General features: G+C 41.1%; 1 protein-coding gene across 2 annotated transcripts in view; it reads right to left on the reverse strand.

The window, feature by feature from the left end:
• Window positions 1-2873: 2873 nt before the first annotated feature.
• The window catches only part of mtcl2 (microtubule crosslinking factor 2), a 123775-nt gene continuing 99594 nt past the window's right edge, over window positions 2874-27054 (reverse strand). For both annotated transcript variants that reach the window (XM_061736691.1, XM_061736690.1), the window contains exons 12-24: window positions 24585-24707; window positions 23100-23330; window positions 22868-22984; window positions 22426-22593; window positions 16183-16335; window positions 15852-15968; window positions 11462-11523; window positions 11146-11293; window positions 9824-10411; window positions 8530-8800; window positions 7649-7870; window positions 5873-6312; window positions 2874-4998 (exon numbers count right to left, since the gene is read on the reverse strand). In XM_061736691.1, coding sequence (XP_061592675.1) covers window positions 4864-4998; window positions 5873-6312; window positions 7649-7870; window positions 8530-8800; window positions 9824-10411; window positions 11146-11293; window positions 11462-11523; window positions 15852-15968; window positions 16183-16335; window positions 22426-22593; window positions 22868-22984; window positions 23100-23330; window positions 24585-24707 — 2775 coding nt within the window. In that variant the 3' untranslated portion in view covers window positions 2874-4863. The remainder of the gene's footprint in view (window positions 4999-5872; window positions 6313-7648; window positions 7871-8529; window positions 8801-9823; window positions 10412-11145; window positions 11294-11461; window positions 11524-15851; window positions 15969-16182; window positions 16336-22425; window positions 22594-22867; window positions 22985-23099; window positions 23331-24584; window positions 24708-27054) is intronic.

A 27054-nucleotide genomic window follows, 5' to 3' on the forward strand; every position in this document is an offset into this window, starting at 1 on the left:
TACGTTAGAACTCGCAGGTTTTCATCAGTTGTGAAGTCTGATCAAAGGAAAATTTCATATTCAACTCTTGATCTTGCGCTGAAAAATGACATTTAAAGGTGGGGTAAGTGATTTTTGAATGACACCACATCTATTGAGATTTGAACAAACCGTCAACAAATCGCAGAGTTTTATCGACGTTCTCCCGAAGCAATCGTGCTCTTTCATTTTGTTATGAGTGGCAAGTTACCCCACGCTGTTTTACCGAGTCAGGGCAATAAAATATGGCGACAAAAAGAGTTCTGAGTCTGAAATGGTGTGGAATCGCTTACCCTACCTTTAAACTAAACTCCAGATGCGGTTAATTTGTATTTTGGGATAATCATATGGTACTTATTTGTAATCAAATATTTTAAGACAAATTAGGTCATTAAAAAAAAAAGTCAAGACACCTTTGTAGTGGAAAGGCACTAAAGTGACCTTCTCATGGACAGTGACAATAAATGCATTGGGATAAAAGGCCCAGGTACATGCAGTCATCAAAATGTTCAGATAACACAACATTGTTATGTCAAAGATACATAAACAATGGCTTCCGTTATTTAATGATTCCAGAATATATTAAAAAGTGCGAGAGGTAGAACAGAATCTGGTAAACCTTCTGCCTATAGTTTCATACATGTCTTCAGAACTGTTATAAAAAGCCTACAATAAATTCTCAGCATTTAAATATTTTTTTATACACAAACTGTGAATAATTAAAATCAAATATTTAAATAAATGATACCAAAATCCCTGCCATACTGAGGTGTATATTGTATACATAATCAATATTATTTTGTAGGACTTTTCCCCCCTCCAGATTAAAAATAATAATAATATTTATCTGTGATTGACATCCATTGCAGTTTTACCTGTTTGAATTTAAAGTAGCCTACAATGGAAAAGAGTTAATGGCTTATTGGAGCAGATCTTGTAAGTCTGCAGAGGATCTGGAAAGCAGAAACTGGCGACGCTAATCAGTGTGGTTCCTTTGTGGTTTGTGACTCTTCCTCTGGGCGAGGGAGAGGCGATGGGACGACTGAGTCACGGTTGGACCGGAGCCACTGCAGCCAGAACTCTGACGAGCTCCAGACTGCACTGAATCCTCTTCTCTGGTCTAATTACACAGACTTTTTTATTTTCCAATCGCTGGTAACATGAAACTGACTTTTTTGGTCTGTCAAAAAGTAGGAAGTGTGTCATACAAGTCTTGGTTATTAAAGCAAGACTTCATGTCTTTGATTTAAAAAAAGTGGACTTAACAGAGAAGGCCTTATTAGGCTTCAAACTTTGTGTTTCTTTATTAAATTCAAAATTTGTATAATTTTGTATATATATATGTAAACTGGATGTTTGGCTCCGACTTGACAGATATCGGAGCTTAAGTCTGATAAAAACTGACTAAATGCTACAAAACAGAACTTGATCCATTTCTCCATGTTTAAGTCTTGATTATGTTAGCATGTAGCTTTAGAGGGTAACTAATGGATAGCTTATCACAAAAACAGTATTTAGCCTCATTTAAGTGTAGTAGATATGTAGGAAACATTCTAAGAACATGGGGTATCATGGGGGAGTAGTTGTTTGAGAAGTTTGAACTTTAAATTGTTTTGTTTTTGTTTTTGATTCCACGCAAAAAGTAGCAAAAAGATCTTAGCAACAGCAGCGGCGAAGAAAGATACACGTAGCTTTGAAAGGGCACACATTAAAGTGATAAATGTGTTATTTTTGTAATGTGGATTGTCAGAGGAGCATCCCTTGAAATTATTCCTCTACGAAAGGGAAATATACATTTTGCGCAGTTATGGTGGCTTAGCTAAATTAGTGAGTTAACATTATTAGCAAAAATGGCCAACTCCATCTTTAATTTGCAACAAAAGCACTCATCAATAATTTAAATGTTTTCTTTCATCTGCAGTTATTTTAAAAATACATGATTATTTAAACTGAACAGTTTTAAACGATGAAAATGTCAGAGTGTAGAAAGGAATAACTGCTCCGCTGTCGGGGACACTGAAACACGAAACCTGCTTGGAATCCGTACTTTAATCCAACTGCTTGGCTAAAACAGTTTCCTGTTCATTGAGGTCAAAAAGAAAGAAAGAAAAGAAAATGAGACAGTCTTGTCCTGTTGGCAAGACCAGCAGCTTCTGAGGCAGTGACTGGTTTCATGCACTTGATTTTGTACCAGCAGTGAGGCCTGGAGTGGAGTCAGACAGCAGCGTAGAGACTGTGGGTTTTCCTCAGGGTGTTATTTAAATACACGCACTGTTACCGTAATGCCCTATTTTCAACTGCTGAGCCATCAGAGGGCGAGCGGAGACGGCCGACTGCTGGACTTGTAACTCAAAGACTCAGACGGATGGGCAGATGCCTCGTTGAAAGCAGCGAGCCCGCAGTAGACTTTACAGCAAGTAGCACCATAATAACAAAATAGAAACAGAGACAGGCTGATAGATCAGCAAAACAGCCAATAAAAAAAATGAACAGAACTAAAAATAATAATTTAGATTTCAGAAAAACTAACCCTTGATATAAAAAGTCAATATATAGAACGACGTCCTTCAAGACCTCGTAACCACTTCGTCCCTCCTTCGCTGCGACAGTACTCTCGTTTAGCTTTAGTACTGATCGGTTGTATCTATGTGCATAAAACATTCTCATTAAAGAAGAGGTTGCTTAGATTGTGTATTTCTCATATGGAGTCCAGTTTTGGTGTGAGCTTACTAACAGGCGATCTAACAGGCACTTTGATCAGTTTACTGATTGGAAAATACAATGACGTCAACAAATAGGAGAAACAAAATAATAATAATGAAAAAAAAAGAATCTTTTTCAATTTTCAAGTTTCAATTCACTAAAAAGACCTCAGAGTCCCATAAAACATCTTAGACGCGCAAACTGAAAGTGATTTTGTCATTTTGGAGCTGCACTTTGAAATAAAATGAAAAAAATCGGATATACAGTACACTTATTAATATAGTAAGTCGACTTGATGAAGTTTAAATATATCTTAAATTAGGTCATTTAAAAAACAAAAATCCTTCTGGTAATAAGTACAAACTTTCAGTGCAACTTTCATTCTGTTTAAATAAACCGTCTGTATACAGACTATAAGCTCTTAAGCCTTCAATTTAAAGGTTAAATGTTAGTAAGACCATGTTTTCAAAATGCACATAGGGATCGCACAGTAGTAACTAAAACAGAGACAGAAATGTGTAAAAGAAGCGACGGGGCGGATGGTGGAAGTAACAGGAGAGTGTTTCAGAACTGTTCCCATCATCAGACCAGGGAATGATGCAGTGATGCAACTGAAAACCAAACCTACAGTATGCACGCACTGGGCCGAGACGTTTCCTCTCATCAAAGGAATGATCAGAGTTGAGATATTCAGACTGTGTGACCCTTCGGCCGGCTGTTCATAACTGAATCAAACAGGGTCGGCTATTGTCAGGTTGTTTTTTTTTAATATAGTAGACAAACTGTTTTCAACTGTGCATATCATATTAAAAAGATGGATTAGATGTACTTAAATAAAAAATGGAATGCATTTCATGTGTTGGTTTTGCTCTTATAGCCTGTTTTCCAAGTAGTTGGTGAATATAAAAGAAAAAAATAAGAAAAGGAAATAAAGTAAATAACATTATTCTTGGTGCACTTCTATACAAAGACCCATGAAGTCAGCAGGAGGGCTCCCAGTTTGACCAGTTTGACGTGAGCCGGTCACAGCATGGTGTGTTGTCGCTCAAAAGTTTAAGAATCAATCTTAACTAAGGGGAGCTAAATATCCATCTTAACTCAAATAAATTCCAACCAAAATACAAATTTCCAAATTATTCTGAACAATATACTGACGATTATTTTTTTTTTTGATTTCATAAACACGGTTTAAATCTTTCCTGTAGTTGTGGTCAAAATCGTTCTGCGAGCAGAGTGAACTCGTCCCTCCAAACAAGCCTGAAGAGCTCCCTGCTGCTCAGGTTTGCTAATAAATAACGTTAATAGGAGATTCTCTCTTGAGATCCGTTTTGTGGTCTCATTTGCGGAGCTGTTATGTCACAAACATCCTTTGTCGAGTCCGTGTCCGGTCATGCTAAAGACTTCCTTTTAAGACACGGCGGAAACGAGTCCTTTAAAGCCTAATCGAGATGTCGAATTCCAGATCCACGTAGGAGACACTTGAAGGAATGTATTTGTGCTGATGAGCCCAGGTGGCGTGATCTCCCAGCACACAAAAGGGTTCAGAGAGACTCCGTCTCTGCAAAACCCGTCTGTAGAAATCAGCGGCGCCCTCCATCAGCTGACATCGAGCGGACCGATTGTTTCAGAGCCGCTGAGACAAAGTGAAGGATCTTTCCAGTTGTAACGGATGTCTTCTCTGTAGTCTTACATGATCAAACTGTGATGGCATCCTTTCACTTCGCTTTGCCTGCACATCAATATGTATGATCCAATTTTTGATTGTAGTACCTTCTATTCTGCAAGTTGGAGGTTTTGTTTTGTAGGTCCAGTCTTGACATCAGTGTTTTATCTGTTACACTCGGTTCAGGGCGGTCTTTGCTTAGTGAGGAGTGTAAACGTGTGTCCTGCTGGTGGATTTGTCCCGGTTTGATCTGTCCTTGGCGTCCTCGGCAGGTGTAGCCTTGCCATGGGTCTGCGCGTGTCTGCGTGGGTGAGTGCGTGCAGGTGGCAGTAGGTTTGTGAGGAAGTCTGTGCAGTGTGTCTTCGGTGGATGTCGGGGTTGGCAGTGCGCTGATGTGGCAGGTCGTCTGTGTGCATGTACATGTGGTAACATTTGTGAGAATGCGTTGCTTCACGCGCGGGTCTTCATTGTTGCCGCCATCACTCGTTGCAGGCGTCGCCTTTCTCCTCTGTTGCCGCCGGAGAGTCTTGTGGGCGGTGTTTGCAGTGGCGAGCAGCGGCTCTTGACGGCCGCGTGAAGCAGGAGGACTGGCCGGCGCAGTCACAGGGGGAATCCTGGAAAATAGGAGAATGTCTTGTTAGGGCTAGGGCAGGGGTCGGCAACCGGAAATGTTGAAAGAGCCATATTGGACCAAAAACACAAAAAACAAATATGTCTGGAGCCGCAAAAAATGAAAAGTCTTGTATAAGCCTTAGAATGAAGGCAACACATGCTGCATGTCTCTATATTAGTTATAACTGGGGTAAGATTTTTTTTTTCATTATGCACTTCGAGAAAAAAGTCGAAATGTTGAGAAAAAAGTCGAAATGTCGAGAAAAAAGTCAAAATTTCGAGAAAAAAGTCGAAATGTCAAGAAAAAAGTCGAAATGTCAAGAAAAAAGTCAAAATTTCGAGAAAAAAGTCGAAATGTTGAGAAAAAAGTTGAAATGTCAAGGAAATAGTCAAAATTTTGTTAAAAAAAGTCGAAATGTTGAGAAAAAAGTCAAAATGTCCAGAAAAAAGTCAAATGTCGAGATTAATGTTGAAGTGCAATCTCGAGAAAAAAGTCAAAATGTTGAGAAAAAGTCAAAATTTCGAGAAAAAAGTCAAAATGCTAAGATTAAAAAGGAAAGGAAAAAAGAAAAAAGAGAAAAAAAGCAGAAAAAAGAAAAAAAGGAAAAAAAGGGAAAAAAAGAAAAAAACAGAAAAAAGAAGAAAAAAAAAGAAAAAAGGAAAAGAAGAGAAAAAAAAGGAAAAAAAAAAGAATAAAAAAAGGAAAAAAAAGAAGAAAAAGCAAAAAAAAGGTCAAACATTTTTGAAAAAGCTCCAGGGAGCCACTAGGGCGGCGCTAAAGAGCCACACATGGCTCTAGAGCCGCGGGTTGCCGACCCCTGGGCTAGGGTAACACAACTACAAGTATTTCATGTAAAACATTTCCATGGCGCTCACCTCGACCCCCGGTCCCGCAGCCACGGCATTGCTCACTGTTTCCTTCCCTCCTCCCATGATGCTGACCATCTCCTCCCCGGCAGTCTGCCTCATGAACCTCTTATTAACAATCCTGGTCACGCTGTCATTGGCTCCACCCAAACCAGCCAGAGGGCTGAGGCCTCCGACGGAAACTGCCACGCAATCCAGCTTTTGCTCATCCAGGGTGCCGAAGCCCCCCGTGACAGCCAGCCCTCCGAGGCCGCTGAGGGAATCTCTTTGCGCTCGCTCCCCGGGGAGGGGGGCTCCCGCTGGGGGGCGGGCGCTGCACACATTCCTGATAAACTCCTGGACCAGACCTCCGTACCGCTGAGGGCTGGGCTCAGGGCCAGCAGCAGCTGGCCCGGAGGGTTTTCCTGCAGGAGGGGCATGTCGAGCTGGGCTGGCAGTCGGGTTGGTTCCTGTCACAAAGAAAAGCGATCAAAGCTGAGATGTGAAAACTTGCACTTTAAAGTCAACGATGGTTAAATAAAATGTCAAATCTAAGAAACAGTGACAGGGATTTTGGGTGGTGCCAAAGTAGATTCGGAAATTCATGCGCAACCTGACGGTTATACCGCGTTGCCCAACTCCACTTATAAACAGGGCGGGCATGTTAACTGTTTCAAACTTTGGATGTTTTAATTACTATCAACATAAACTGCAGTCTAGTTTTGGGAAGTTAGACATACTGTCAGGACCTGCTAAGGGTTATGCTGGTAAACTAGTTCTAAAGTGTGACCTTATATTCAAACAGGACTGTGTCTTTGGGTTGACCTTTCCTACAGCCTTCGTCATTCCAACAAGCAACCAATCGAGAGCAGCCTGACACAAGGCGGTAATCAGCTTTACCTGATTTTGCTAATACACATGATCATGTGGCTGCTACTGGCCCGCCCTCATGGACAACTTTGCTATGAACAATGACAATAATGAATGTTGAATCTTGATTGGCTGATGCAATTCCGTTCAGCAACGCTTGACCCCACCCCATTCAAAGTCAATACGCGACAACGCTGTTGATGCAAAGCTATCAAGTTTGTGCATAAAAATAAAAAAACATGGCAACTGTTTTGTTACTTAATATTAAGCCACTATTAAATATATTAAGTATTTTTACATGTCACGCCAGGAGAATTTATACAAAGCATTACATTTATTTCTAATTTCTAATCTCGAATCCGACTAACAGTCGGCTCTGCCAATGGGAGACCGTTATCACTTAATTCGTAATCATCCTGCTATTGTGCTTTGCGAAGCTACCAGCACGAAAACCCAGCGTCGGCTAAAAACGACAGTAGTTTTGTAAATGTCTGACGGCCGCTCTGGAGATGATTCTGCGGGATCCGCTGAAGGAGCTGGTAGCCAAAGCTAATTTTGATTGACATGGGCTTTAAAACCGCTCCACAGAAACCTGATCATGTGACGTTCTGCTTAGTCTATGGTTACATCTCAAAATTGGTTGAGTTCAATTTGGAAGATTCATTGCAGTTCCTCGACTGACCACTAGGGCTCCAAAATTGAGTCAACATCCGCTAATGTTAAAACGTCCAACTCTGCAGCAAAAATAAACATATTTCAGAATGGTTCTGTTCTCTTTAGACTCAAGTATTCATGAATATATGTTGGGAATCTTAAATAGTCTTTCAATTTAACAAGACTTATAATAAGTCAGAAAATGTTTCACTAACTTTTACTTCCAATTGACTTTTTTTGTCAGTGCCTGTAGCAGAGAGCTGTTTATGAGAGCTGTCTTACCTATTTCCCCCCTCCAGAGGGATTCTGTGCTCCCGGAGTGCTCCACCACACTAAAGAGGCTGGAAAGGCCGTCGTTGAGCCCGTTCAGGACGGGGCTGTCCCTGGTGGTGGTGGAGCGAGCCCACGCTGACCCCCCTCCTCCTCCACCGATGGGTCGCTGGTGGAGGCTCCACAGGCTGCGGTCCCGGCTGGAAGACGACCCGTCCAGTCTGGAGGTGGAGCCTGAACAAGAGAAATTAGCTCTCAATTTTCAAAAAGTTACAAGACATAGGCAACATACACCGGTCATGAAATCACTCCATGGCTTCCAGTGAGCCAAAGGATAGAGTTTAAAATCTTACTGCTGGTCTACAAAGCACTGAATGGTCTTGGACCAAAATACATGCTGGATCTGTTAGTTCCTATGAAGCTCCCAGACCCCTGAGGTTCATCTGGATCTGGTTCGTTGTGGTTCCCAAGAACCAGAACCAAGCAAGGTGAGGCAGCGTTCAGTTATTCTGCTCCTCACCGGTGGAACAAACTTCCTGTAGACCTGAGGTCTGCTCCAACTGTAGATCCTTTAAATCAGGCCTAAAAACATTACTGTTTACTGAAGCATACTCTTAAATTAAATACTTAACTGATGTACTCTACTGCCCTTACTTTTTAACATCTTGTGCTTTTTATAACTTTACCTCTTTTCTTATCATTTTATTTCATTTTATTTTTTATTTACTGTTTGTGTCTTGCTGCTTTTAATGTTGATGTAAAGCACTTTGAATTACCCTGTGTTGAATTGTGCTTTACAAATAAACTTGCCTTGCCTTGACTTACTGCAAAAATAAGTTAAACAGATGTTAAAAGGAAGATTAATAATGATTCAGAAAATGAAAAGAAATTACCCGAAGACACTCTGCGCTGCAGCTTTGGCGATCCATACTTGGGCGAGCAGCACGGTCTGTCGATGCGGCTGTGCACTTTGTCTAGCGACGTCGAGATCTGCCGAGTTCTGGCCGACGCCAGAGAGGACGTGCTTGTCGGTGACGCACGAGGAGACCAGGATTTGGCGTGAAGTCCCGTTCCCCTGCCGCTGCCGGGGACGTTTTCTGTCTGGAGGCCGACGCTGACGTTCTGAGCTGCAGTCTGGGTGGACCTGCTGCAAACGCTGACCAGCTGTGATGGAGAGGTAGATTTCATCAAAGTTACAACTTTTTCCTACACAACTCAGCTTCTTTAGACATTTGGACCACGAGAATATTTAAAAAAATCCACCTTGAACTAGGGATGGGTGGTATGGACTAAAAAATGTATCACGATAATTTCTGGCCTTTATCCCGATAACGATAAAAATGACGTTAAAAAAAATACCAATTCAACTCCATCTTTTTAATTATAAATCTATCCCGCTCTCAGATCCGCCATGTTTGTTACACAAAAATGTCATCAACGGGAATTTATCTTTCTTTCTTTCTTTCTTTCTTTCTTTCTTTCTTTCTTTCTTTCTTTCTTTCTTTCTTTCTTTCTTTCTTTCTTTCTTTCTTTCTTTCTTTCTTTCTTTCTTTCTTTCTTTCTTTCTTTCAGGCTCATTTCTTTCTTTCTTTCTTTCTTTCTTTCTTTCTTTCTTTCTTGGCTCATTTCTTTCTTTCTTTCTTTCTTTCTTTCTTTCTTTCTTTCTTTCTTTTTTCTTTCTTTCAGGCTCATTTCTTTCTTTCTTTCTTTCTTTCTTTCTTTCTTTCTTTCTTTCTTTCTTTCTTTCTTTCTTTCTTTCTTTCTTTCTTTCTTTCTTTCTTTCTTTCTTTCTTTCTTTCAGGCTCATTTCTTTCTTTCTTTCTTTCTTTCTTTCTTTCTTTCTTTCTTTCTTTCTTTCTTTCTTTCTTTCTTTCTTTCTTTCTTTCTTTCTTTCTTTCTTTCTTTCTTTCTTTCTTTCTTTCTTTCTTTCTTTCTTTCTTTCTTTCTTTCTTCCTTCCTTCCTTCACGTACGTTGTGCGTGGGTTTAACACAAAACCATAAATCAGCTTTACACAAAAACGTCATCAACGGGAATTTATCGTTTTTACCGCGAGATGACAAATTCTTACCATGGGGAATTTTTTTGACGGTATATCGTGAACGGTAACATACAACATTCCTACCTTGAACCCAAAAGTCGATCAAAATCATTTGAAAGGGATGAAGTAAGACGGTGAGAGACACTACCTGGCTCCCGGGATCCTTGCTGGATTTCCTCTCCAGAGATGAAGAGCGAATGGCCTGGCGAACACAGTTGGTCATCTCCTTCATGTCGTCACTTAGGTTAGCTGCGATATCGCCGATCTCCAGATTGTGGAAAGCGGAGGAGGACGGCATCCCGTCGACCATTCTGCTAGCTGCCCCGTTGCTCACGCTGGCGCTGACGACGCTCGGCATGGAGCTGGAGATGCAGCTGTTCCTGCTCTCCAGCAGCTCTCTGTGCTGCTGGGACAGCGAGCTCAGCCACTGCTCATAAGAACAAGAGAGGGAGGATGCAGGTCGGTGATGGTTCAGGGCATCCCCCGACGCCCCGCCTCCGTCTGCGTGGTTCTGTCCCAGGCAGGAGATCCCGTTCCCATTCATGAACTCCAGGGTCCTTCTCTGGTGCTCCATGCGTCTCATGGTGGGAGGGCTGTAGTAGATCCGGATGCCGGTGCGGTCTGGAGCAGTGCAGCTCCTCTGCACCAACTCCAGATCCGGCTGAGATCCCACTGAGCTGCCGCAGGAGCCACTGGGTCCGTCCCAGGTTTTACAAGTGTCCGTGACCTCTGGGGTCTGAAAACAAGAGACGATATTATAAAATGTTCTGAAGATATAAGGAAACTGATGAAAAAGACACGAATGACTGCGTTTACATGCACTCAATAACCCTTTTAAAACCAGAATATTGGCAATAACCCGAATTTGCACGGCCATGTAAACATCAATAACCCCTTTGAATATAAATTTGAATAAACCCAAATATAACCCCTGGGTTACTCCTTTTAAAACGCGAATATTCGGTCATGTAAACGCCAAACGGGATATCCCCATCAAACGGAACAGGAATTTGTTTTCTGCGCATGCTCTGTTTGCAAGGAATCCTGGTCTTTTTGGGTCCAGGAAGTTCTTATAAACACGGAGAAACGCAAGACCACGCCACACTTTTGGAGTGAGGAGGAGACTAATCACTTCATAAATGTAATGAAGGATATGAACATTTTGGCATTTGTAGACGGTAGAAAGTACCGGGAAAGCGAGATTTACAAGAAGGTGAGTGAAAAGTTGCGCGAAGCAGCATTTGTTTTGAATTTGGATACAGGAAGAAGAAGCGGAAATTACGCTAATTGTTACGTTCTCCGCGCGTCGCTGGTTTGTTCAGGATATCCCGAATGATTAATTACCATGTAAACAGGGATAACCCTGTTTGCTCACGCATGGAAACGGAATATTTCGAATGTTTCAGTAACCGGAATATTAGCAATAACCTGAATTTTGACTGCATGTAAACGTAGTCAATGATTACAAACCTCATTGGTCAAGTAGGTCCAGTTCTTTCTGGAACTGTCACCCAGCTCTGGGGGAGTAAAAAGGCGGGACACAGCAAACTGGGTTTTCTCCTCCTGATCGGCCGTTCCATTGACCTCTGGGCCGTCCAGCTCCAACGGGGACTGGATCCTTTTCCACAAATGAAGTAATGAGAAAGAAATTATTCTGCGCTGTCAAGATAACCTGACGATCACATGACTTTGTTTTTCAAATGAGGTTTAAAGGTGTTATTGATATAAAGCAGTTATAATGTAATTATCTAAGGTTATTTAAGGTAAAGTGTTTTGAGTTGTCCACCTCTTTGATCCTGTTCCATTTGAAACTGCTGCGTCCGTCGCGGATTCATCCTCTTGTTTTGACTGCGAAGACAAAGAAGATCCAGATAGTCAACAAAAAAAGGAAATGACTTAATCGTGTCTTCAAGCACTTAATCACAAACTTGTGTCCTTACACTCAAAGGGCACTGCAAATACCTGGATGGTGCAGTCAGAAAATTGATTGTGGAACGTTGGACATGTCATGACCTCGGTGGCTGCTAAGCGCTGGGAAACTTGTTTTTGGTCAAAAAGAGGACGGTGGTCAAGGACAGGGCAACTTTAATCTCTCAAGACAACGGTGACAGATTAGAGACATTTTGTTTGATTGATGAAAACTCAAAATTTTGGAGGTAATTTGGGCGAAGCGCCTGAATATGAGAGTTTAACATCGTAATTTCCCTTAAGAGTAAGACAGCTGTTTTAAATTGGTCCACACATGAAGGAGCGCGGTACATGTGGTGCACAGTGTTTTTTCACAAAAGTAGTCCATAAGGAAGAAAGCCTTCGTATCAGACCAAACAGGAGCAGCGTATGACGAGAAAGTTCATTTGTTTGCCCCCGGAGTGACATGCCAACAGGGTGCACCTCTAGTGGGGTAAAGCTGAATTACAAGCATTACGAGGCTTGCCAGAGTGGTGAAATTCCTCAGCCCAGGATTTTCAGAAGCTCTGTCATCGTCAAAGCAGATCTGTGTTTGACGTGAAGTCAAAACAGTTTTCTTTTCTTGTGTATGTAACTTAATTTGGTTGATTTATAAATATTTTAAAGTGTACAGCGGACAAATACCGCACTTGAAAGTGTTTTTGTAGACATTTAAACGACCTGCAGCTTTTGGATGCGTTGCTACTGCAGCTGTTGGGTGGGGGGGTCGGGGCACGTCCTCACTTTGAACCAAATTCCCCTCAGAGCGAGGAAAAAGACCGGTGGAGAACAGCGGGAATAGAAAGGGAAGATCGTAGGTAATGCAGATGCACATTTTCACTTTTACGTGCAACTCTGAACGGTAAGCTCTGTGGATGATCTGTGGATGATCTGTGGATGATCTGTGGATATGTACAAGAAGCTCACTGAAAGCTACATAAACAGCTCTCCGGTTCAGCTTCCCAGTCAGGGTACTTGAGGATACTACAAGGACGCCCGCGATAGGGGGGGACAAGCGGGTCTGTTGTCCAGGGCCCAGGGTAGGGGGGGGGCCCAGAACTGGGGCATCATTATTTATTATTTTTTTATTTTTTAAATATTTTTTTTAATTCTCATTAAATTATGGAATAATTTTTCAAAATGTTTCAAAATATGGCTATTTGTGGAAAAAATATGTAGTATTTGAGTTACATAAAAGCTTGTTATTTGTTTTCTTAATTGTCCTTGAAATAGTGGTCAAGAACCCCCAACACAAAAATGGTTTGGCCGCTGATCAAAATTTGATGTTATCATTTAATTCAACCATTAGAATGATAAAAATGTCCGGTCAGCACAAGTCCGGTACTTGAGAAAAGAGAAGAAGAGAAGAAGAAAATAGAGGCCTCAGAGATTCTCTACACAAATATTTTAAAAAGGTGGTGACGGTGAAGCTGGAATTAATAAAGTCAGCGTAGAGCAAGGTAAGAAACAGTTACAACGTTTACCAACCTTGTAACTTAACCTAACTGGCTAGCTCTAATGTTAACGTCCATTAGCTTGTATAAAAACCTGAAGAGCAGAGGGAGAGGAGAGGAAGAGGGAGAAGGAGAGATCCGGCCGCAGGGGGGCCCATCTTACATTATTTTGTCCGGGGCCCAGGCAAGACCTGACTACAAGTATACTTTTTCGTATAACATGTGACAAAAACAATATCTGAAGTCCTAACTCTTATATGAGACTGACAAATACACGTGGCTTTACTCTAACTGGCTTAAGAGGGCATTATAATGAAAAAAAAAAGAACAATCTAAAGTCTTTAAGAGGCTACAACAGTCTATCAGGCCCTCTGGGGAAAAATAGAAATGCACCGAAGCAAAAGTGGATATGATGCTTAAAGAATTCTGCTACACCTTTATGAGAAATGGTGTGCCAACTTCAGCAGCGAGGAGGAAATGGAGCCCAGCTTGAGGAGTAGCAGACGCAAAGACCCTCTCTGGTGCCAGGACCAGTCCGGTAAGTTAGAGTTAGACTGAGGGTTGGGTATAACAATATTCAGAAACGCTCAAACACATCCTGAGGGGTTTTAACACACAATCAAGTCCTGAGACCTTGGCATCAGCTCTAGAACATCAACCAACAGCCTCTAGATTCCCAGGACTACCATCCTTCACCAAGGAAGGAAAGAAACAGTGGAACAAGGCTTCAACTCCTGACCCATTACTCATCGTCTTCCCGTGGATCAAACTGTAGACGGATCAGGTTTTCTAGTACTGTACGACTGCAGCTGTTGTGTCTTCATTGTTTTATTTAAGGTCCCTTTAAAAGATGCCAAAGATGAGGTTCATGAAAGAACTATGTCCTGCCTCAGCTGAGGATGTGATGTGATGAAATGCAGAAACACCCGATGAGAGAGGCGTCCACCCAAGTCATTAATGTCAAAACATCAGTCACCCCATTAAAGAAGACATGTCAAGGGGACTATGGAGCTAGAACAGTCTCAATATTCACAAATGCACAGGGCAAGATTCAAGACTGGTAGTTGTGCAATTAAAGCGATTGAGATTAATAAAAAAAAGGACTTCTCATAACAAGGGGATTAAGTAGCCAAATGTTAAATTAGATCGTTTCACTTACCGCTCCGCTGTCCTTGCTGGACTGAAATTCACATGCATATCGGGCGGTATGAATGGGTTAATGTGATTGACTTATGAGTAAATCGTCCCCCACGTGGGGTGCGTTCTTATGATTGGCTGAAACAAGGAAGATGTCTGATTGGTTGCAGATTAATCCGTATTTAAAAAAAAAAAAGACATTTGTGGGTTGAGGCAAGTCACTCGAGTCTCAAAAATCCACACACAAATGCAGAGAAGTCCACAAACCACAAGCCTTTTGTAGATCAGGTTATATTTGTGTGTGCATCAGAAATACATTTGTGAATCTTGTGCTCTGCACCCGTGAAACGTCCTGTGCATTTGTGAATATTGACACTGTTCTAGCTCCATAGGGACTGCCATGCTGAACTGTCTGGATATGTAACACATCCCCCTATGAACTGAAAAATACCCCCCTACAAACAAGTAGAGACTCATGTCTGTTGATTTCTGGATAACAAAGCAGAATGCAGACACTTTCAGAGACACTCAGACAAAAGGCACACAGCAGAGTAAATAAAGAGACATAAAATGCCTCCTGCCAAGATTTGGCTGCAGGGGATAGTTAAGTGGAGTGAGACGGGATCCTTCAACAGAGAAGATGAAGGAAGAGGAGGAAGATGGATGGGAGGGAGGAAAGAGGGCGACAGAGGGTGGACGAGTAAACCCCCAGAAGGAAAACCTAGAAGATGATAGAGGATTCTGACTGCAACTCCTGGAATAAAGCACGCAAAGGAAAAAGAAAGAGGCGGCGGATTTGTTTGGTTTTAGTAACATGCCGTGCTCAGGCAGTCATGGATGGCCCAGATAGGAGACACATGTAGCTCAGTGCTTAACTTTTATTTTTAATCCACGCTATATTCTTCTGGTCCGTTCTCCTATATGTTCCCCCTCTAACCCGGTACATACTGTACATAGGTTCCTCTAAACATCTGTTCCCGCTACAGTTTTAACTAAAAGAAAAGGCAGAAAATTTCAGAAAAATAAAAACGTAATAAAGCTAACTGGGTAGTTTTCAATTTTAGCTCTGTAGTCATTCGTGGATAAAACAAGCACTGGTGCCTAATGTGCTCCAATACAGCAGGTCTCATCATTTTATTTTGAACACTGCCAAAACTCAAAATCTTATACTTTAACTTAAAACTTAACTAGAACTTAAAATTTGCTTGACACAAATGAAAGTTCAATTGAAACACGTGGGAAAAACACCTAACCTTTTAAGTGATGTGTGTTATCACATAATGTAATGGCATTTTTAGGTTAGAAATAAGAAAACTTCTTGGTAAGATCCTTAGTTTTTTGAGTGAAGGCAGTGAATTTGGTCGACTGGTGTAAGTTCAGGGTTTTAAAATGCCCAGCCATGAACCTACTGTATTATATAATTTAGTCTTAGTGATGTCAATTAACATCTAACATCTTATGTATATTTATAATTACTCTTTAACTAAACAAAAATATGTTTTATCCGATTAATCGATGGAATTTTCAGTAGAATACTCGATTACTAAAATATTCGATAGCTGCAGCTCTAATTATCATGAGACAATCTTTGATATCTTTAACACTCTCATGTGCATCCACTGCTGGGTCCCGTCGTACCTTGGCCTGCAGGGCGGTGGCCTCTCTCAGCCTCTGCTCCCACTGAGCTCTCTCCTGGCTGAACCTCTCCAGCAGCTCCAGCTTCTCCCTGCCCCAGTTTCTCTCTCCGATCTGGAGCTAAAGACAGAAACAAGAGGGTGCAAATATCAGAAAATGAATTGCTGAAAACTACAACAGGCTCTCATGTTTTTTACAAAACTGAACTGATTGCCAAATCTCTTTGAAAACCAAATTTATGTACTCAGAGGAGCAGATTAAAATCCTGACTCGTGCTTTTACAGCTTCGTGCATGTCAGCCGTGTTTGGGGTTTTGATGCGTGAAGCCACTTACCTGTTTGGTTAGGTCCATAACTGCAGCGTAGGACTCGGCCAGGAGGTGCTGGTGTCCCTCGCGCTCTCTCTTTAGCGCCACCTTCAGGTCAGGGGGGTCCTGGGTCTCAGTGGAGGGCGGGGCCGTTGCTGCTTTACCCGCTTTGACCTCAAGCTGGAAAAACGAAGCAGATCCATCATAGCAAACTTTCCTCCGCAGTGTCTGTCTCTTAGGATCTTCTTTTATGGAAGAGAAACTGTAAACAATTCAACGTTTGTTCAGCAAGAGCTGTTTAGTGTTAAAGTATGCTGACAGTTCCGAACATTTTGACATTTAATTCCGACTTCATGAGAAACGAGGGACTGGTGAGACTTGAAAAGAATCACTAAAATGATTTCATTTGCATCCCAAAGAGAGAAACCTTGAGTTCATTCTTCGAGCTCAAGAAAGAAAACGAAACAAAAACAAAAAAACCCCTCAAAGAATAAAACGACTTGTGAAGCTAATATTTTTCATATCTATTTTATCAAGAAACCAAGGGCATGAACTGTGAGGGTTTATTGAGTTTGTTTGAGTTGAACAGGGGGTGGCTGTAGCCCGGGAGTATCAGGTCCACGGTTCAGACACCTTGGACCTCTCATTGTGATTGTGTCAGTTTGTACCTGAGTTGAAACACCGATGGACGTGAAGACACCAGAGGTGTCAAAAGTATTCACCTTCATTACTCAGGTAGAAGTATAGATACTAGAGTTTAAAAATACTCCTGTAGAAGTTGAAGTATCAACTCAAGTTTTTTACTCAAGTAAAAGTATAAAAGTATTGGTTTCAAAACTACTTAAAGTATAAAAGTAAAAGTAATGTAAGGGGGAAAAAAGCCATTAAGGACAAAAGCCATTGAAAATGAATGCATCTTAGTATAATGCAAATATATTAAAGAACCATATATGTGTACTATTGAGCATTAACATGTGTTTCAGAGAGCAGGAGATATGATGACTAGTTGCCTATAAGTATTGTAATGGTGCAAAAAGTCAAACTTCAGAGGCATGTTATCATTTATCCTAACCTTTATTGGAATGTACATCCAAGTTTAGTTGCAGGAATCTGAGGGAACGGATGTAAGAACAAAACTGGACAAGAACATCTGAAACAACCACAACCAAATTCACTCTATCTGGATGGAGCAATTTAACTGGATAGTTTTTTTTTAAAGGTTGAAATGAAATGAGTAACGAGGCTGTTTTTAAAATGTAAGGAGTAAAAAGTACAGATAATTGCGTGAAAATGTAAGGAATAAAAGTAAAAAGTCGTCTAAAAAATAATTACTCCAGTGAAGTATAGATAACCAAAATTTCTACTTAAGTAAGGTAACGAAGTATTTGTACTTCGTTACTTGACACCTCTGGAAGACACACACATCCTGCTATGACATCACATATTTGTACTGGGAAGCCCCAGAGTTTCTACCTCTTATCTGCCTCCTCCCTCCCTCGTGTTGAGTTCTCTGTACCGCTTCTCCAATCTCCATTAATCTGTCCCGCTGTCAAGACGCCTGCAGGTGGGAGCCCTTCAAAGTCTCATGAGCAGTTCCACATTTTCTATTTTTTCACTGTAGGCACCCCTTACGAAACACACGGCTTCATCAGTTTGACGGATGGTCACATGCAAATACTCTCACCCTCTTTCACACAGACACACCCCCATCAATCCTCTCTCTGCCTGCCGCTGTGGCGTCTGTATGTGGCGCTAATGAAACTGGCAGGACACCCAATCAGAGTGGAACACACGGATTTAGTCCAACTGCTGTCTCCGACGGCAGCGCGGTATTTCTTGTTAATGATGAACGTGGCATAACGAGCCCCGCGTCTTAACGAGGTTTACCGCTGAGGCGATAAGAGCCAGGGTATTTCACTGTTTGACAGCCGTTTATTGGTGGATCAGAGACATCGGCTTCACAACTCGCTGCTCTCAATTTATCAAGTTCAGTTACCTCCATTTATTCAGCTAAGATTTTTAATATAAAACACAAACAACAGAGTTCTAAATGCAGCCGTGCTGAGCTTAAACTAGCAATTTTGAGTACCTGTTTGTTGAAAAAAATAATAATTCCTGTTAGATTTCTGTTTGTTTTCTCTTGAGTATCTACAGACGATCAGCTGGTCTTTAGAAGTAGATTTGAATGTGCTGCGGCAACAGAAGCTAATTAACCCCAGAAGCCTCTTCAAGTGGTGAGTGGGAGATCAAAAAAGAATTAAATTATCCATTAGGAACCCCTTCATTCTCATTTGCTGTTCACTAGCTTTACATATGAGTTTTTCACCTTTAATGCATTGACAACAAACCTTTACTTACTGTTCTGCTTCACAGAATCAATAGAAGAGCAAATCAATTTAACATAAAAAGAAACACTTGTTTCTTAATGAAAAAAACAGTAATGGAAAAAGAAGTGAGTATAAAGGGTAATCATCTGTTCTGTTTGTGAAGGATTTAAACACGTTTTAATGGAATAAACACGTGGATGATAATCTCCTCCTGGCCTTAGATGGTTGTTATGCTACATTTAACACAGTTGATCACAACGTTCTTTTTGAGAGGCTTGAACATGTTATTTGTATTAAAGAGTTTGCATTGGCTTGGTTTAAGTTATGGTTACCTAATAGATTCAGGTTTATTAATGTGGATGAGGAGTCTTCCTCATGTACACAAGTTAGTCCTGGTGTTCCACAGGGTTATGTGCTTGGGCCATTATGTTTCACTCTATATTTCCTTCTAGTAGGTACTATCATTCCTCATTTCTACTGTTCTTTGAGTCGAGCTCAGCGTCTCCTGGTGCATGATTGTGATGGAGTCTGTCACTCCATCACAAAGCAAAAAGCCATTTTTCATTTGCCAATAGCCAGTTTCAGAAATCGAGGGTCAGCCCTCCCATGCTGCTGCCTTCGTCATTTAAATCATCCAAATTACACAGCACCTGACCCACAGGACACCTCCTGCAGGTGGTGAGCCAACAGAACTGTAAACCCACGTGGCTTGTTTCTGGCTGAGCCCGGCTGGATCCCGTGGGTAAAGCTCTGACCACCAGGTGCCCATTCACGATCCCTGTAGCACCCTATAATGTAATCATTTCCTGAAAATGTAATAACGCCTGAAAATGTAATAAAATTTGCACTTAACTCAATCGAAAATGTAATAAAACCCAATAATTTAATAAAATATCCTGACAGATATTGTAATAACATGTTTACCAATAATGTAATACCTTATTACATTATTGGGAATTTATTACATGGTACTCAAAGTCTGCAATTTAACCTAATAGTCATTCTGGTGTTTCAAATCAAGTTTATATAACATTCTTAAATACTTAAAAGACAAAATGTAGAACTCTGGACTGAAAATGAACATATATATGACATTATTTGTCAAGTATTACATTATCAGTTTTGGAAAAGAAAAAAAAGACCCACCTGAAAATGTAATAAATTCCCAATAATGTAATACGGTATTACATTATCGGTAAAAATGTTATTACAATATCAATCAGGATATTTTATTACATTATTAGTGAAGTTATTACATTATTGGATTTTATTACACTTTCGATTGAGTTAAGTGCACATTTTATTACATTTTCAGGAAATTATTACATAATAGGGTGCTACAATCCCTCACCCAGGCATAAGTCAAGAATGGAGTCCTGGTAACCCTTGTCCAGGTGAAGGACATCAACCTGTTTGATGTTTCCTCTCTATATGAATCTAATGAACTGTCCCTTGGAACCAGCTTGTCTTTGGAGACCAGAGTAGGAGCCAATGCCCAAACAACAAAGCCCTCTGAGGATCATTTGGGCACTTAAATCCCTCAGCCGTGCTAAGGTGGTGAATCAAGGAGGTCTGAGCCTCTCAGATTTCGAATCTGCCCGGTTGCCCAAAACCAGATAAGCAAAGAGTCCTCACATCAAGAAGTTCTAGTTGCATAAATGTAGCCAGACCTTAACCACAGCGATTAGATTACAGGAGTCATTTCCTGGGTCTGTTCCATGAGCGATCTCAAAAGAAACAAACAACCAAGTGTTTCTTTTCCACACGAAGAGGATGATAAAGTACACCTTCATCTGAATTACAAAGTAATACATCAGGCTTCATCCACGGTTCATGAGGCTGCAACAGATGTGAGGGCTGCACACGCACACGTCATTACAAAGATGACAGGAGTTCGTGATGTGAAACAGCTGGGTGGGATAACCATCATTAAAAAAACAAAGAGCTAAAGCGACACTACGTAGGTGCTGCCTCAGGTGTTAAAGGGAAACAAGAAGAAAGAGAAGGAGGGTTTGTTGTCTTGAAAGCTTCAGTGTTATGGACGTTGATTATGCTTTGCTGATTGTGTTCGTTTGATCAGCCTGAACAGTGAAGATCATTTCACATCAATCTGTTTGACAGGTAAGGCGGTGTTTGAAATTGATTTGATGTGTTCGTTGTGGAAGGTACTGAGACACACGCACGCACGCACGCACGCACGCACGCACGCACGCACGCACGCACGCACGCACACACACACACACACACACACACACACACACACTTTGCCAGCATAGTTCATGCAGCAGAAAAGAACCGGCGTTTCAAAGTGTTGCACAGATATAAACGGAGAAAAGGTCCAACATAATAGATGATATTAAAATGTGTTCACGCTTGGGAGGCATGATGAATCATTTCTCCAAAAATGGATCATGGGTGGGTGATCTAATCTTTGATTAACGTCAGAGGATTGTCAGTAAATGAGCCCCCCATAAAAACCTGCAGAGGTCTCCCTTTGAGGAATCTCTTTAAATGACAAAGCAACGCTGGCAAAACAGAAACAGAAAAAGGAAGTTTAGTCATGTTAGAGGGTTTGAGATGTTAGAAGAGGAGAACGGCGTCAGAAGAGCTTCAACATAGAGGATATACATACATATGCATATGTATGTATCTACTATAAATACAGTGTAGGAAGCGGAGATGGTGGGAACACATAAAAGAGCTTTTCAACCGTCCATTGTTAGCAGGCCTCTGTGGCTCCTTTGTTTTTATTTCTCTTTGTCCTCTTTCCTACTAAATTACTGAGTCGTAACACACAGGCTGTGCTCGATCTCAGCGAGTGTTAATTAAACTTATTACCACTTTGACTGCTGAAAGGAGACTGAGAGACAAAGAGGGTGGAGATGGTTGAGGTATTATTACAATCCTGACTCAGAGCCGGCAGATGAAAAAGGAAATGAGGAAGGAAAAGGATTGTGTGGACAAATAACCCAGTTAACATATGCAGAAGTAAAAAATTATCCCTAAGGATGTCATCAACTGTAAACAGTCTTTACGTTATCCGTTTATATTTTATTTTGAGCCATACTGCAGTGGCAGGTTGGAAAAAAACATTTTTTTCTCTTTCTGTGCATCGGTGCAGGACCTGTTTTCATATTCAGTCTGCAGAGCTCTGGACGAGCTCTAAATCTTTAAGGCCTGGCTGTCCAGAAACGGTGGAGGGGGTGACAGCTTAATTATTCAACACACCGAGAGAAGAGCATCATTTGACTTATAATTCAATAGCAGATCTTGGACGTTATGTAAAGGTGCGTGCCCTTGACCCTGACACAATGAAAACCCTTCAGATTCCTACAATCTCATAGTTTGTTCCAGTCTTTCTTTGAAGAACATTGTTTTTAAACATGTTAATCAATTCTCATGCTTCTTGAGATCCTCGGACAGTTTTTTTTTATCTCAAATTCTTAGACTTTTGTGGAAACTGCTTTGGCGCCACAATCATAATTACAATTACTTTTTGACATCCCTTGTTTGAAATGGCATCTTGACTCATCACTAGCCCTAAACTGTCCCCATCCATCCGTTAATTTTATTTAATTTTAATTTTATTTAATTTTAGTTTTTTTTTTTTTATTCACTTAGTAGTTGTTTTTTATTATTAGTATTTTTAATTTATGTTATTTGTGAAGTTATTTCTTGGAAAAATGGGCAGATCAGATAATATTCTTCTTCTTTCTGCTCCCTTTTCATTCACAATTTAAGAACATTTGTATTTGTATTTGTATTGAATTATTATTATTATTATTTTTTTTTAAATGAAATAAAGAAGGGTTAAAAGAAGGGATGAAAAATGAAATGAATCCACACTGTTTTGGACCATCGCTGGCCTGAAATGCATGTATTGATCCACATTAACAAATTAAATGAATACAAATGAGGCAAAGCAGCACTTCTTCCTCCTTACCTGAGTGATGAGGCCCTTTAGTTCGGTCCTCTCCACTTCCCATGATGCCTTGGCTTTTGCAAACTGCTGAGTGAGTTCCTGAGAGCCTTGTCTCTCTTGTCGCAGCTCTCCACTCAGGTCCTGCAGAGCGACCCTCAGGTCTGCCAAAGTGCTGCTAACAGCACTCGACTACAGGGAAACACAGGTAATCCATTTGGAGTCTGTGAGTGCATCTGTACATGTGCTCCAGGTGTTGTATATATATAAATATGCAATTGAGGAGCTTGACTACGCTTACATAATCACATTATGAGGACATGTCTGCTTTATGTGATCGAGATGAAGACATGCTTTAAGGTTGAGGTTGGGGTTACCCAGGTAGTGGCTCCAGGAAATGCATTAAGTAAATGTAAAGTCTTCTGAGATGAAAACGAGGACAAGCATTTGGGTGCACACACCGTACCTTTATAGCGGGGCTGAGTGGCTGTTCGTCTGCTGAATCCTTCTTGTCCATGGAGTGGACGGGGCTCTGCAGATTCTCCTCCTCCAACAGGAGGTACAAGTCCTTCAGGCTGTTTATCTAGAGAACCAATCACAGCGCAGCATCTCCGGTCACCGCTTTTGTTTTATACTTTCCACCCCGAAAAACCAATGACTCATGCGACTCAGATGTTTTCCTCCGTATGCCCTCCTACCTCCAACACATCTTTCCACTCCGTGTCCTTCTGGCAGCCCAGCCTCCATTGTTTGAGGAAGCAGCGGAGCCTGAGACTGAGCAGCAGCAGCGCCTGCTTCAGGTGCTGGGACTCTTGGACCAGCAGGGTCCTCTCCTGGCTCCAAACCTTCTGCTGAAGCCGAGCCTGGAGCCCCAGACTCTGCAGCTGGAAGTCCCGGCGAACAAGGGACTTTTGGTAGTCGTCCTGGAGCTGAGAGAGAGTAGAGAGAGATATTCAGTGAAGAGCTGAGGCTGAAAAAAAAGGTTCAATTGATAAATGTACATCTGCCAATAAAAGTTTGATCATTTACTTGTATGCTTGTGTTTAAGGAAAATATATTTTCTCTATTTCTCAGAGTTCAAGAAATGTAACGCCACTCTTTATAGCAATTCCACTTCTGACCACATGGGGGGCTTATAGATCTGATATCCTGACACAAGAGCTGCTAACAATACTGTGCTAACCGTTGACTGTCTCAGAAAATTAGAATATTGTGATAAAGTCCTTTCTGTAATGCAAAAATGTCATACATTCTGGATTCATTACAAATTAACTGAAATATTGCAAGCCTTTTATTATTTTAATATTGCTGATCGTGGCTTACAGCTTAAGAAAACTCAAATATCCTATCTAAAAAAATTAGAATATTCTGGGAATCTTAATCTTAAACTGTAAGCCATAATCAGCAATATTAAAATAATAAAAGGCTTGCAATATTTCAGTTGATTTGTAATGAATCCAGAATGTATGAAATTTTTGTTTTTTTAATTGCATTACAGAAAATAAAGAACTTTATCACAATATTCAAATTTTCTGAGACAGTCCTGTATACAACAATGGACGAAGCATTTGCTGGATGCAGCCATGTTGCTTCAGAAGCTGGTGGAAACACGGCCACCGTACGTCAATCACAGTTAGCTTTGCTCCCAGCTCCTTCAGCCGAACCCTGTCGGAAATATCTGCAGACTAGAGCTGCCGTCAGACGCGTACAGAGGGATATACTGCTCGACGTGGTAGCATGACGACAATTTATTTCTGCTCCAAAGTCGGACATTTTAATATGGGAGTCGATGGAGATTGACTCGCTTTTGGAGCCAGCCTCTAGTGGTCAGTTGAGGAACTGCAACAAAACTTAGTTCAAGGCGGAAGTGAGATGGTTGGCGCCTGGTGCTAATGAGTAGGGCCAGTCCAGCATGACTTGTAATACTGTATCTTCTTTCTCCATTGGCTGACACAGTAACCTTCTTGCAATCTGCTGCCTCCGTGTGGGGAGTACCACTACTCACCACATGGGGGCAGCAGACTGCTACATAGACTAGCTTTAAAAGACAAGTCACCACATCATTTTTAAGATGAATCCAATTTTTTAAATCAGTCAGTTCAACATGAAAAGTGTTACTTTTGGATTATTTGGGACGCATCTCAACGGCGTGGCCACATGTTTGGTTCCTGCTGCAGACTGACCTGTGAGAGTTTGAGAACCAAATCTCTTTGGTCCTGCTTCTCCTTCTCCAGCTCCTCCTGCGTCGCCCGAACCGACTGCTCGGCTTCGCACAGCTGGGCCCGGAGGTCACTGGACTGGATGTGCTGGAGGGAAAGAGAGAGAGAGGTGAGAAAAGGATGAGTCAGAAGCAAAATAAGGAAGAGAGATGATGAAGAGATGGAAAAAACAAGGAACATGGGAGAAAAACTGAGAATAGTGGGCAGGAAACATTTGCAGTTTGGAAAAAAAAAAAAATGTGTGAGAGAATTGTTTTGCGCTACAAGTACCTTTAAATCTCATTTGAGTTTTGACCAGCTACACACACACTCACACCTCCTCTCAGACGCTGCACGCCTCATTAGGCTGCTGACTGAGTGCCATCCATCGACCCACCAGTGTAACATTAATGTCCCTTTTTACCCTCCACTGGGCTCATCCTCCATCCTCCACCACCCTCCACCTGGAGGGCCACCCTGCTCCTCATATGACTCCACTTTCAACCACAAACAACTACTCTCAGTGACTGCTGTGAAAAAGTAGACGCTCGTAATGGAAAATGTGCAAAAAGAAAAATAGCAGATGTGAGTGAATGTTGAGTGATTAATGTTTCCCAGCGACACTGTTTTACAGTATAGCGATACTTTCAGTTATATGAAATCAGAATTCAACAAGTTTTGAAATGAAACTTTGAAATCAGGACATTTAATGCCAACAAAGGTCTATTTAAGGCACTTTTAAGAAGATTACTTTAATTTTTTTTTTTTTTATGGAGCTAAAGTTAGATGAAGTTAAGTTTCTGGACAGTTTCATTTAATGCACAGAATTATGCCAAGCATTGATGAATGAACACTGTAGTCCTACGTTAGTTAGTTTGTCTCAGCATAAAGATTGCAGTGATTTGCTAATGCGACTCTGTTTAAAGTTAAAATCCACTCTTGTGAGGAGAGCAAAGGCATGTTATGTGTTGTTTCTGTAAATCTCGTAAACTGGACATTCCCTCAAAAGCTCCAGGTTTTGGAGGGAATGGCTGCTTTCACACTTTACCTTTCTCACCATCTGCAGATTGCTGTTTAGACTACATGACTTACTGTCTCAGGTGTTTCACCGCACCCTCCACCCAAATGGTCTCCAAATCACCGTTTTATCAAGAAAACACACAATGAGGTGTAACCACGCACAAACGAGGAGTTATTCATTTAAAAGTGGTACATGAGGAGAAACAGCGGTACTAGGAATGGGCGACATTTTACCGTTCACGATAAACCGTCAAAAAAATTCCCCACGGTAAGAATTTGTCATCTCACGGTAAAAACGATAAATTCCCGTTGATGACATTTTTGTGAAAAGCTGATTTATGGTTCTGCGTTAAATCGACGCACAACGTACGTGAAGGATGGAAGGAAGGAAGGAAGGAAGGGAGGAAGGAAGGAAGGAAGGAAGGAAGGAAGGAAGGAAGGAAGGAAGATATGAGCCAGAAAGAAAGAAAGAAAGATATGTGAGTGAAAGAAAGAAAGAAAGAAAGAAAGAAAGATATGAGCCTGAAAGAAAGAAAGAAAGAAAGAAAGAAAGAAAAAAAGAAAGAAAGAAAGAAAGAAAGAAAGAAAGAAAGAAAGAAAGAAAGAAAGAAAGAAAGAAAGAAAGAAAGAAAGAAAGAAAGAAAGAAAGAAAGAAAGAAAGAAAGAAAGAAAGAAAGAAAGAAAGAAAGAAAGAAAGAAAGATAAATTCCCATTGATGACGTTAAGTAGCATTTAGTATCTTTTAGAGCAGTGATTTGGGGGCTCCAAAGACTGAATGTGGTGATAGATTTATAGTTACAAATAGTTACAGTTGAATTGGTATTTTTTTTATCGCCATTTTTATCGTTATCGGGATAAATGCCAGAAATTATCGTGATAAATCCCAGCCCTAAGCGGTGCATAGTGTTGTTTTTTCCAGCAGAAAAGAAACTACATAGAACATATGTAAGGGAACAGTTGAAGGTCGGTAACGGAGATAAACCATTGTTAATGAAAGAGCAGGTTCCTGCTTGTATTGTGGTGTGGTGCATTGTGTCTGGTGGGTTATATACAGGGTCTCCTCCTTGGCTTCAGACTTTCCTTCCTCACAGTGGCCTGACTGATGTATCAGCCGTCACCAGTGGTTCCTGTTAGTGTCTTTGAGTGCCGCAGGGCCACAATTCATACCAGCTTGGCAAATGTCACATTGCGCATAAAATAGTGTGGCGTGAAAGCAGCAACATTGTGCTTGTCAGACAAACAGTAGTCTTGTTAGAGCTCCGATATCAACTCAACCGTTTCATACGCCAAAGCATGGCTAGCAGGATTAAGCCATTTACTGCGTCTCAGGGAAACTTCTGGTTTAGGTTTCCTCCCTCTGCTCTGCTCTATATATAATACCTGCCTTTTTGATTTGATTAGATTTTCCCTCGTCCCTTTCAGCCCCCTTGGCTAC

This window comes from Cololabis saira, chromosome 12, assembly GCF_033807715.1.
Source record: "Cololabis saira isolate AMF1-May2022 chromosome 12, fColSai1.1, whole genome shotgun sequence".
NCBI classification, from domain to species: domain Eukaryota; kingdom Metazoa; phylum Chordata; class Actinopteri; order Beloniformes; family Belonidae; genus Cololabis; species Cololabis saira.